This window comes from Aethalodelphis obliquidens, unplaced genomic scaffold (genome assembly GCF_003676395.1).
Source record: "Aethalodelphis obliquidens isolate GAN/ISIS:26980383/991018 unplaced genomic scaffold, ASM367639v1 scaffold62, whole genome shotgun sequence".
NCBI lineage: Eukaryota > Metazoa > Chordata > Mammalia > Artiodactyla > Delphinidae > Aethalodelphis > Aethalodelphis obliquidens.
In genome coordinates this window covers 10,678,359-10,691,729 of record NW_020838006.1, presented here as the reverse complement: position 1 = coordinate 10,691,729, position 13,371 = coordinate 10,678,359, and the positions used below count along the sequence as shown (strand labels likewise).

At 39.3% G+C, this 13,371-nt stretch overlaps 1 protein-coding gene across 4 annotated transcripts in view; it reads right to left on the bottom strand.

Moving 5' to 3' along the window:
• Window positions 1-13,371, bottom strand: part of ANO10 (anoctamin 10) — a 213,492-nt gene that overhangs the window by 157,344 nt on the left and 42,777 nt on the right. For all 4 annotated transcript variants that reach the window (XM_027088317.1, XM_027088318.1, XM_027088320.1 and 1 more), the window contains one exon: window positions 6,045-6,236. In XM_027088317.1, coding sequence (XP_026944118.1) covers window positions 6,045-6,236 — 192 coding nt within the window. The remainder of the gene's footprint in view (window positions 1-6,044; window positions 6,237-13,371) is intronic.

The following is a 13,371-nucleotide window of genomic DNA, read 5'->3' as shown; positions in this document are numbered from 1 at the left end:
AGACCAAGCCGAACTCCCCAGGGTTGACCAGTTCACTTTCCCATTGGCAGCACATGACAGTGTCTGGCTTCCTGCATTTTTAATACATTTCTAACTAAGCTTTTGGGTTTTTAAATATCACCTATACTGAGTTACGATTTACATAAAATAAATTGTACTCATTTATGGTATACACTTCATTAACTTTTGATAAGTGTATTTACCAGTGAAACCACCATCACAAATAGGATATTTCCATTTTCGCCAGAAGATTCCTGGCCCCAAGCAAACCACCCCTCACTTTATACCTGGCCTCAAGCAAACACTGATCTGTTTTTTTGTCACTATATATTAGTGACAAAAAGCAGAATGCAAACTGAAGGAAAAAGCAAAGAAAACAGGACACAAAAATGAGAAAAAAAATTATAAAAAAGATAAGAACAAATAGAACAAAGGAAAGAAAAAAAACAAGGAAAAAACAGAACAGCAAAAAAGTAACACAGAAATAGAAATATAAAAGAATTAAAAATATATTTAAAAATTTTTACACTAAATAAAAAGTAAAAACAAATTTAAAAAACAGAAGAAAAGAACAAAACAAAACATAAAAAAACAGTAATAATTATATTTTCCTAGGGTCTCAGCTGTCAGTGTTCTTCTCCCCACCGTGAGTCACAGCCAACCTTCACCTCCCCAGGAGGCCCTCCAAAACCCCTAAGTAAGTCTCTGGTCCCTCTGTGGGCACTGTGGGGGCAGCTCAGACTCTGACCTGGCCCAACTCCCATGTGTACTAGTCCCCAAAGTCCACAGCAGCTAAAGCTAGACTGATTTCAGTTATGGGAACACTCGTCCATTCAGATATTCCAGACACAGGGTTTACCAGGCCAACTGCAGGGATTTAATCTGCGGTTTGTGCAGCTGCATGGAAAGGTTTTTGTTCCTCTTCCTTAGTCGCCCCGCCCCTGGGGCTCATCTGTGGTTTTAGCCCCACCTCTGCACATGGGCCATCCACAGGAGTCTGCTCCTGAGACTGCCCTGGAGCACTCATGTCTGCCCCGGTGGGGACAGGACGTGGAGGTGGCACAGCTGCCTGGTTTGCAGGGGCCCTGCTGGCGACAAGTGTATGGGAAAGCTGGCAGCCATGGGCGTGAGAGATCTGGCCCTAGTGGGAGCCTTTCCTAGCGCCTGGCAGCTGGTTCAAGAAGGTCAGCCCTGGTGGGGTCTTTTCCTAGCACCTGGCAGCAGGCATGAGAAGGTCAGCTCTGGTGGGGGCTTTTCCTAGCACTTGGCGGGGCAGGGGGCCAGTGCATGGGGAGAGAGAGGCTTCAATGGTGGTTCCACCCCCTGCGCGTCACTTAACAGTGGCACCTTGCTTCTATGGCAGTCTGGGTTTCCTCCACAAGCATTCCCAGTTGTGGATTACCTCTCTCCCATCCCCTCTGGCTGTCTCCTCGCAGCCAACAGCAGTCCTCCCCCTGGGTTTGTTCTCCAATCCCCACGTTCCAGCTCTCAGCCCCCGTGTGCACTGGTGGACTCACGTCCCAGTCTGGGATGCACGGGGCTGTGGCACGGACAATCTGTGTAGATCTTACTCTGTTCTATCTGCCACAGACCAGCCGTTTCATGCTCCTCTGAGAGCCTCAGATGATCCCCTTCTGTCCCAACTGATTTCCTCGTCGGTGAGGGGGCTTCTCCAGATACAGGAACCTCTCCTCTGCTTCAGCTCCTCCCCAAGTGCGCAGATCCCATCCTGCTTCCTCTCCTCTTCTTTTTCCCTTCTTTCTTTTGTCCTACCCAGTTATGTGGGGGTCTTTCTTGTCCTTTCCAGTGTCCAAGGTCTTCTGCTAGTGTTCAGCCAGTGTTCTGTGAGAATTGTTCCATCTGTAGATGTATTTGTGATGCATTTGTGAAAAGAGATGAACTCCAAGTCCTCCTACTCCTCCACCATCTTGGTTTAGCAGCATACAGATTTTAACGTTGTATGTCATCAGTAATTTATTCCTTTTTTACTGCCGAGTAGTGCTCCATTTTATGAATATACCATAATTATTTTTTTTACCCATTTACCTATTGACAGCAAGTTGGGTTGCTCCCAGTTTTGGACTACTGTGAATAAAGTTACTATGGACACTCCTGTGCAGTCTTTGTATGGACATATTCTTTCATTTCCCCTGGATTTCTAAGAGCAGAAGTGCTGGGTGGCATGGTAGCTGTATGTTGAACTTTTTTTACAAACTGCATTCTAGTTTTGTGACCATTATAGTACATCCTTATCAGCAATGTATGAGAGTTCCAGTTATTATATACCTCACTGCCAACACTTGGCATCATCAGTCTTCTTAATTTTAAAACAGGTATACAGTGCTACTGCGTTGTGGTTTTCATGTGCATTTCCCTGGTAGCTAATTCTAAATATTTTCATGAGCTCATTGGCCATTTGTATATATTCTTTAGTGAAGCATTTCTTCAAATATTTTGTCCATGTTTTCATTTAATTGCATTATTATTGAGTTGGTGAGTCCTTCATATAATCTGAATACAAATTCTTTGGCAGACAAATGTATTGTCAACATTTTCTCCCATTCTGTGTCTTGCCGTTTTTCCTCTTAACTTCTGAAGAGCAAACTACCCCTTGACACACACACTTTGGAGACTTAATTATCCCAAAACTATTGATGGACGGTCAATAATTTTCTCCACTGAACTGACATTTCACCTATATCATATACTGAATTTCTGAACTTTTAATCCTGCTCCATTTGTTTGATTGTCTAATGATGCACCAGCACTACACTACTTTAAGAACTGAGGTTATATAACAAGCTTTAATATGTAGGAAGGAGTGTCCCTGCCCTTATTCTTTAGAGTTTTCTTGCTTTTCTATTTCATTTATTTTTCCCTGTGAACTTGACAATAAGTTTACCTAGTTAAAAGAAAAACTTCCATTAGGATAGTGCTACATTTATAAGCTCATTTGTAGATTAATTAATTTGTAAATTAATGGAGAACTGATATATTTAGAATACTGAGTCTTCCTACATTAGTTAGCTATTGCTGTGTAACAAACCATCCCAAACTCTCTGGCTTAAAACAACAACCATTTACTTAGCTCATGATTCTGCAGGTAGACAATTTAGGCTGTGCTCACCTATGCAATTTTTCTGGTCTAGCTGACCTTGACTGGGCTTGCTCATGTACCTGCGGTCAGCTAGTGGGTAAACTGGAGATATCATTGGCCTTACTATGCTAGTTAGAATTTCTAGTACTATATTCCGTAAAAGTAGTGACGGTGGACATTCTTGCATTGTTCTTAATCTTAGAAAGAAAGCATTCAATCTTTCACTAATAAGTATGGCATTAGCTTTAAGATTTTTTTAAATAGATGCTCCTTATCAAGTTGAAGGTGACAGTATATTCTACTGTTGAGTAGAATGTTCTATCATATGGATTAGATTCCTAATTGGATGGTGTTGTTGAGTTCATCGATGACCTCGATGACTTTTTATCCAGCGTTCTGTCAATTGTTGAGAAATGGATGTTGAAGTCTCCAACTGTAATTGTGGATTTATCTATTTCTCCTTTTAGTTCTATGTTTTTAGTTCACATATTTTACAACCTTGTTGTTTGCTGAATATATAAGATTTCTACATCGTCTTGATAATTTGACCCTTTTATCATCAAAGAATGTTCCTTTCTGGTAATTTTCTTTGCTCAGAAATCTACTCTATATGATATTAATATAGCCACTCCTGCTTCCTTACAATTAATTTTTCCACATATGTTTTTTCTACCCTTTTACTTTCAACCTGCTTAATCATGTTTAAATTGGGTTTCTTGTAGATGGCATATAGTTGAGTTATGCATTTTAATCCATTATGTCAATCTTTGTCTTTAACTCATGTCTTTAGACCCTTTACAGTTAATCAAAATATCGACTTAAGTCTGCCATTTCTTCATTTTCTGTGTTTTCATTTCTCTGTTTTCTTCTCCTTGTCTTACTGTAGGTTACCTCAACATTTTTTTTACTACATTTTGATTTAACTATGTTTTTGAGTGTATCTTTTAAACAATATAGCTTTTTAGAGGTTGTTCTATATATAGACATACACACACAAATATATATACTATATTTTATATGTGTGTGTATATATATGTATACATTCAGTCTACTTGTATCATTTAATTTGAGTAAAATACAGAAATCTTACCTTCCTTTATCACTCCCCATTTATAATATAATTGTCATAATATTTTTTCTACATATACTTAGAACCATTAAATAGTGTTGTATTTTTTGGTTTCAACTGTCAAACATTAACTCTAAAGACTCAGGAGTAAAAGGAAAATATATTGTTTTTACTTGTGTTTTTGTTTACCATGTTTTTGCTTCCTGACATTGTCCCTTTATCATTTCCTCAGTTTACAGAACTTTTAGTCATTCTTTTAGGATAGGTCTCCTAGCAAAACATTCTCTTACTTTTCCTTCATTTGAGAGTGTCTTGATTTCCCCTTCCTTCCCAAAGGATATTTTCTCTGAATATAGGATTCTGTATTGATAGTATTTTTTAGCCTTGGAAAATATTGTGCCACCTTCTTCTGGCCTTCATGATTTCTGATGAGAAACTGGCTGTCATTCTAATTGTTTTTCCCCTATAGGTAAGAGGTCATTTCTCTCAGTGCTTTCAAGAATATTTTTCCTTGTCTTTAGTTTTCAGATGTTTAATTATGATGCGTTTTGACATGAACTTCTTTGTTTGGGGTTCACTTGGCTTCTTGAACCTATAGTTTTAGGTCTCTTGCCAAGTTTGAAAAGTTTTGGCCATTATTACTCCAAGTGCCTTTTCAGCCCTTCCTTCTTTCTCCTTTCCTTCTTGGACTCCAATAACAGGAATGTTAGATTTTGTTGTTGTTGTTATAGTCACACAGGTCTCTGAGGCTATATTTACTTCTTCAGTCTATTTTCTCTCTGTTGTTCAGATCAGGTAATTTCTATTTTTCTATTTTCCAGCTCCTGCTTCTTTCCTCTATCCCTTCCATTCTGCTATTGCACCCATTCACTGAGCTTTTTGTTTATTATATTTTCAACTTCTAAAATGTCCATTTGATTCTCCTTTGTGTCTATTTCTTTGCTGAGACGTTCTAATTCTATTTTTTCATGTCTTAGGTGTGTCTGTAATTGCTTGTTGAAGCATTTTTACCGTGACTGCTTTAAGATCTTTGTCCAGTATTTCCAACACGTGTGTGTCATCTTGGTGGTGGCATCTGCTGATGGCCATTTTTTTCATTCAGTTTGGTATCATCCTGGTTCTTGGTATAATGAGTGATTTTTTAATAAAAACCTCGATACTTTAGGTGTTATAAGACTCCAGATTTTGTATAACCTTTTGTTTTAGTTGGTTCCTCTGATACCACTGCAGCAGGGGACAATATCTTGTCACTAGCAGGTAGAGGCAGAAGTCCAGGTTCTCCACCTGGATAGCACTGACACCCAAGGTGGGGAGTGGGGTCATTATTGCTGGAGAGGGGCAAGAGTTCTGGCTTCCCACTAGACTACCACTAATACCTCCTTTGATGGAGGGGTACAAGTCCCTCCTTTGTGCACTCATGTGGCCTCTTGCATGGTATTAAAAGTCTTGACTCTCCACTGGGCTTCCTCTGAGACCACCCTAGCAGGGATCTGAAAGGGAATCTCATTACTGCCAGGTAGGAGTGGAAGTCCAGGCTCCCCAGTAGAAGTCCAGTGTCAGTGATTTCTACTGACACTGCAGTGGGGAGGGCCTCATTAGTACCAGTGGGTGAGGCCCAGCTGACTACTCTCCAAGAAAACTGTCAAAGTTTCACAGCTGAAAGGAGTCATGGAGATTGTAGCTCATCCCCGCCCCCAACTTTAAAAACAAGAAAAGCATGGCCCAGAGAAAGTTAATGACCACCTGAAGTCACACAGCTAGTTTGTGGCATGGCAAGGATAAAATCCAGTTTTCCCAAATCTCTCCATAGAGCTTTTTTTTTTTAATCACAATACCTCATTTTGTTTTTAAAGAAATAATTTTTTATCAGATAATTACCTGCCATACACCAATACTGGCTGAAGGTTCTGAGAATGGGCGTTTGAAGACCCTGCACATTTTTAAGGCGTCTGAATTAACTTCAGTGAGATTATTTAGCACGGCGAAGGCAGCTGCCAGTGGGTAAACACAGGAGAAAAGGCTCACATAACCAAACTGCAGGAATAACTCCAAGTAATCATCAAAGGTGCCCTGAAAACGTAAAAAAGAAGAAAACAGGCATTGTTTTAATATCACTTAATAAGAACAGTCTTTTGCAATACTATTCAAGGCATGAGCATCTAACCAAAAAAAAAAACTCAGAGTTTCTCCCAATTCCTTCTTCTCAACAACAGAATTTACTTAAATTCAAAGACAATTTTATATTAAAGTCTCTGAAATGCAGAATAAAAAAATGATTTAGCTCATAACATGTCGAATCACTGGATTATTACCTTTTTTCCCCTAAGGTAAATAACAGCAAAGCTAAAGAAGTTTGCTCTTGACCAAGTAAAAAGAAATGATCCAGGATCATTAGAAATCTTACATGATGGTCCCTTCACATCATGGGTACCCCAGCATCTCAGCCCCTGACCCTCCATTAAAAAACTGATGGTGGTGATGCCAGCGAAACTGGCAGAGTGAGAACCTCCAGAAGTTTACATCTCCATAAAAGCAAACAACAAATGACAAAATTTGTCAAAAGCAACTCTTTCAGTACTCTGGAAATTAACTAAAGGCTTGCAGCATTCGGGGCAGAATTTAGTCAAGAATAACAGCTCAACCTTGTGGCATTTTAACTTACTCTAGTTTCATATCCTGCTCCCGAGTTCTGTAGCAGCCTCGAAAAATAATAGCATGCATTCCTGTGCCAGAGCGAGGAGAGTGGGGACACAGATCTTTGAAAGCCTCATTCCCAAAGGGAAATCATTATCTGACCTGGCTCTAGAAGACCCCACTCAAAAGCCTTGTCTCTATTTAACTGCACAGAGTCTTCCCAGCGCTAAAGGCTCCTCCCCCAGGGATGTTAATTGAATGTTTTAACATCAGTCTGCTTCAGGTAAAGGGTAGCAGCTGGGGCAAACAACAGACTAGCCAGGGAGCCCAAGAGAAAAGGCTGAAGAATGAGATATCCACAGGGGGTTTGCAAAGCTCCCACATTTTACTGGGAATTGAGAAGATGAGGCACATGCAGAAGATCACACATAAGCTTAGGAAAGATCTGAGAAAGGTCTAAGATCTCACCTCTGACTGACCCTGAAGCTCTGCACAAGCAGAAAGTGAACGCTAGGGCAGAATTTTAAACTTCCTGGCTTAGTATTGAAGGCATGCCCTAACACAATAACAAAGACCTAACAGACATGTATAAAACACTCAATCCAATAGCAGAACACTCATTCTTCTCAAGTGTACATGGAACATTTTCCAGGATAGATAACATGTTAGGCCATAAAACACTTCTCAACAAATTTAAAAGGCTTAAAAATCATACAAAGTAACTTCTCTGACCACAATGGAATAAAACTGGAAATCAATAACAGAAGGAAATTTCGGAAATTCACATACTATGTGAAAATTGAGCAACACACTCCTAAAAAAACAATGAGTTAAAGAAGAAATCACAAGAAAAATTAGTAAATACTTTGAGGTAAATGAAACATACCAAAACTTAATAAGATACAGTGAAAGCAGTGCTCACAGGGAAATTTATGGCTGTAAATGCCTTTGTTAAAAAAGAAGAAAGATCTTAAAAAAACTTGAAATTTTCATCTTAAGAAACCGGAAAAAGAAGAGTAATCTAAACCCAAAGCAAGCAGAAGGAAATAAATAATAAAGATTAGAGTGAAATAAATAAAATAAAGAATAGAAAAACAAAGAAGAGCAATAAAACCAGAATTCGGTTTTTTGAAATGATTGAGATCAACGAAAAATGACAAACCATTACCTAAACTGTGCAAGAAACAAAGAAAGACTCAAATTACTAAAATCAGGAATGAAAGAAGGGACATTACTATTGACCTTTAGGGTCAGTAAGGGGAAGGGGAAGAATTATAAGTAAGAAGAATTATGAACAATTTGAGACAGAAAGGAAGGGGCAGGGTGAAACCATTAAAAGACTGATACAACCATTAAGAGCAGGATACGACAAAAACTGGTTAGAACCTACTAGGCCCAAGATGGTGGAAGAGTCAACTTCCGTAGACCTTGAGCCTCATTATACACTCACTGTAATGCATTAGCATATGCTAAACAACACGCCCACAGGTGCCATGACAGTTCCAAGGCCGCCCATAAAAGGCCAAAAAGTGGGCAGTGCCCCAACTCCTGGAAATCCCTGCTGCTTCTCCAAGATAGCTACAACATTCCTCCCACTCATTAGCCTATGAAACTTCCCAGCCCATGAGAACTAACCATCACCACAACTCAGGGCTGCTCTTGCCTTCTGAGACAGCCTACACTCTTGTCTATGGAGTGTATATCTCTCTAAATAAACCTGCTTTCAGTTTACTATGGCTCCCTCTTGAATTCTTTCCTGTGTGAAGCCAAGGACCCTTACTTGGCAGCCTGCCCCAGGGACTCACTCGAGACCTGGGACATGACAACAATTATATGCCAAAAATAACATTAAATAACCTTGATGAAATGGGTAAATTCTTAGAATGACACAAACTATCAAAAGTGACTCGAGAAGAAACAGAACATCTAAACAGACCTAAAAAAAGTAAAAAGATTGAGTTAGCTATCAAAAAACTTTGCACAAAGAAAAACCCAGGCCCAGACAGTTCACTTGTGAATTCTCTCAAACACTAGAAGAAGAATTAATACTAATTCTTCAAAGTCTTCCAAAAAGAACAAGAGGAAGAAACACTTCCCAACTCATTCTGTGTAGCCAGTCCAACCTCAATAGCAAAACCAAAGACTTCATAAGAAAAATACAGACCAACACCCCTGAATAAAGATATAAAAATCCTCAACAAAATACTAGCAAGGTGGACCCAGCAGCAGAGTAAAAGGATTTTACACTGTGATCAAGTGGGATTTACCCCAGGATTGTAAGATTGGTTCAACATATAAATATTAGTCCATGTGAAACACCACATTAACAGTTTTATTGGTATACATGTATGCATGTATAAATATATTTAATCATCTCAATAGACACAGGAAAAACAAAGTACAACACCCTTTCATGATAAAAGCACTCAACAAATCATAGAGTAGTAAATCTTCCTGACCTTGGATTAAGCAATGGTTTCTCAGACACGACACCAAAGGCACAAGTTACAAAAAAGAGAGAAATTGGACGTCACCAAAATTTAAAACTTTTGTGGATCAAAGGACACCATCAAGAAAGTAAAAAGATAAACAACAGAATGGGAAGAAATATTTGCAAATCATATATCTGATAAGAAATTTATATTCAGAACATATGAAGAACTCTTGCAACTCAATAACAAAAGGGCAGATGACCCAATTTAAAAATGGGCAAAGAATGTGAATATATATTTCCCCAAAGAAGAGATACAAATGGCCAAAAATCACATGAAAAGATGAACAATATATTTAGGCATTAGGAAAATCCAAAGTAAACCCACAATGAAATACTACTTTACACCTACTAGGATAGCTATCATATAAAAAAAAAAAAAAGTGAGGCTGTGGGAAAAAATGGGACCCCACTCGTGGCTAGTTGGAATATAGAATCACCACCACTTTTGAAAATAGTCTGGCAGTTCCTTAAAGTTAAACGTTGAGTTAACATACGACCTAGCATATGGCAACATGTGTTCATACAAAAACTTGTACAAAAATGTTCACAATAGCATTATTCATAACAGCCAAAAAGTGGAAACAATCCAAATGTCTACCAGCTGATTAATGGATACACAATACGTAGTGTATCCATACAATGGAATATTATTCAACCACAAAAAAAGGAATGGGGTACTGGCACATGGTACAACGTGAATGAACGTTAAAAGCATTATGCTTAGAGAAAGAAGCCGGACACCAAAGGCCACCTATTATATGATTTCATTTATATGAAATGCAGAGAATAGGTAAATCCACAGAATGTAGATTAGTGAATGCCAGACTAGGGGAAGATGTTACTGCTAATGGGTATGGGGAGTTTGGGGGTCGATGATGAAAATGTTCTGGAATTAGATAGTGGTGATGATTGTACCACCTTGTGAATTTACTAAAAACCTCTAAATCGTACATTTTTAAATGGTTAATTTTATGGTATGTGAATTATTACCTCAACTTTTTAAAGAAGTTAAAAAAAAAAGCTGTTAGTAACAAGGAAGCTCCCCAGAATAGCCCTAGTGGAAGTAGCAGACACATCAAAGAGGCAAAAAAGAAAAAGGAGTCCACGGAAGAAAAGGGGGAAACCAGGAAAGCATGACGAAATCCCTCTGAAACTATATTTAAAAACCTTTCTGATGTGCTTTAAAAGGTTTAGTCCAAAGGAAGAAAGGAGCAAAAGTCATTACATACCCTTGATTTGTAGGTAAGAGATATAAACGGTAAGAGGTGAGTTCCTTCGTGATCTTTAATAACTGGAAAAAGGCGCCTGCATTGAAATGGGATGCCTGGTCATTGGTGACTCTGACTTGTCACCTGAGTAACTCCTTGACTGGACCCAACGGCCTGCTGCTCACAGCCTGACCCAAGAGGGGCTGGGCAGCACTCTATGTGGTGCAGTGACTGGGTGAGGGAGCCACAGGCACCCACTTCCAGCATCCTCAGGCGCTCTCATGATCATCCAGTGCACATGCAACAACAGTTTCAGTTTAAGAAGACTATTCATCATCATATTTTAAAGCAACATGAATATTTTAAATTAATAATTATAATTAGCATTACTGCATCTCAGAGTCAGTCTTGCACCGAGATAGGCATATTAGGCTCAGTAGCTGAGAGCTTTAGTATAAGTCAGATTCGACTTCTAGTTGGTTTCCTTTTTTATTTTATATTTTACTAAAATAGAAAAACACTCAAACATAATTACAGAGTACTGGGGATGGCAGGAAGTGCTTCTTCCAGACGCTCTGGGTATTTGGATGAAGTGTGAACCCAGGGGTTTTGAGTGAGCTTCACTGGCTGTTTGCAAGGCCTGCCAAAGAGCAATGCCAAACACATGTGCTTTGGGAGCTGGCAGGTTGACGCTCAGCTGGGGGTTCAGTGGTGAGCAGTTTCTAAACAACTCTTTGGTTGCATTTGGCTCCAGAAAGAATGTCCTTATGTGTGCTGCAGCATACGGATGTGATTTTTAAATATGCCCAGCAATATGGCATCGATTTACTTCTCTGAAGAGTGAAGAAATCAACAGTGAAACTCTTAGCAATCAAGCCATTTTTACCCCAATTCGATCTTAAGAAATCCTGATAGCCTATGCTCAGCTTTCAAAATTCTGTTGTTTCCGCTCATGAAATAAAAGGGTGAGCCTCTGCAGAGATGTGTAGACGGTTTCTCTCAGATGTAGCAGGTGCAGCCTCCAGAAGCCACGCAAAGGTCTTCCTGGCCTTTTTAGCATCCAGCACCCAGGGAGCCCCTCCCCCCCATTCTGTGTTCCCATCTCACAAGCGGGTTCAGAGTGTAGAATTCACATGGTAATTCTATCAGTACTTTCACACCTCTGAGCACTTTGGGGTCAGTCAATTCAGCAAACCAGGGACGTAATCCAACAGCAAGAAGAAAAAAAAAATGCAATTTTAACAAAGTAAACAATCACATACTAAAAAACACATTAAACAAGACAATCTACCCCAACAGCTGCAAGTTAGAAAACACCAACTTACTAAGATGATTCTAAGAATGTACGAACACAAAGTTTCAGGCTCCAGGGGATCCATCCCACTGGCCCCTCGCACCATCCCTGGAGAAACATCACGTCTCAGAGTTCCGCATGATGAGTATGTGAGGAGGATAAAGTACAGGAAGAGGGCAACATGCAGCACACAGACAGCAGGGGCTGGGCTGCTCTTTTCCTAAAACTGTTCTTTATGCAGCATTACACTGAGCACCCGCTGAATGCCAGGCTCTGCATTAGCAACAGAGTTTTGCACGATAAATAACACAGGGACCCTATCCCAGTGACTGAGAAAGGAAAATTACTAGCAAATGGCACAAACCCTAAACAAAATATTAGCATATTCAACATAACAATGTAGATAAAAAATACTGAACAAGTGAAGTTAATCATTTAAATGCAAACATGGTGTTCCATTAGGAAACTCACAAATATAAATGAAAATATTAAAGGAGATAAAATGATGATCGCAACAGAAGCAAAAAACAATAATTTTTGATAAAATTCAACGTCATCCACAATAAAAACTCTTCCCAAATAAGGAAGAGGAAAAAAAACATTCTTAAACTGATAAAAAGTCACCTACCAAAAACACGGAACAAACATAATACTCAACGGTTAGAAAAAAAAAAATCAGGAACAAGATAAAGATTCCTGTTATAACTACTTCTGTCCAAATTGTACTGAACATATTAGTGAGCCAAATAAATAAATAATAAAAAGTATAAGGACTGCAGGAAGAAACAAAATGGCCATTAGTGAGGTGGGTGGGGAAGGGAAGGACTGAGAGTTTGGGATTAGCAGACGCAAACTATTACATATAGGATGGATAAAGAAGGTCCTACTGTGTGGCATAGGGAACTATATTCAATACCCTGTGATAAACCATAATGGAAAAGAATATGAAAAAATATATATATATAACTGAATCACTTTGCTATACAGCAGAAATTAACACAACATTATAGATCAACTATACTTCAATAAAATAAAAATTTAAAAATAGCCTTTTCTGGGGCTTCCCTGGTGGCTCAGTGGTTGAGAGTCCGCCTGCCGTTGCAGGGAACACGGGTTCGTGCCCCGGTCCAGGAGGATCCCACATGCCGCGGAGCGGCTGGGCCCGTGAGCCACGGCCGCTGAGCCTGCGCGTCCGGAGGCTGTGCTCCACAACGGGAGTGGCCACAACAGTGAGAGGCCCGCGTACCACAAAAAAAAAAAAAATAGCCTTTTTGGCCACACCACGTAACATGCAAGATCTTAGTTCTCCAACCAGGGATTGAATCCGTGCCCCCTGCAGTGGAAGCACAGAGTCTTAACCACTGGACCACCAGGGAAATCCCTAGCCATTATTCATTTGTAGGTGAAATAACTGTCTACATAGAAAACCTAATAAAATCCAAAAAAATAGGAGAATTCAGCAGTTTCTGGATAAAAAATACAAAAACCAACAACATTCCTATATGCCAGCAACAAACGATTAGAAACTATTTATAAAGAGCTACCATTTATACGGAATAGGATAGTCTCAAAGAA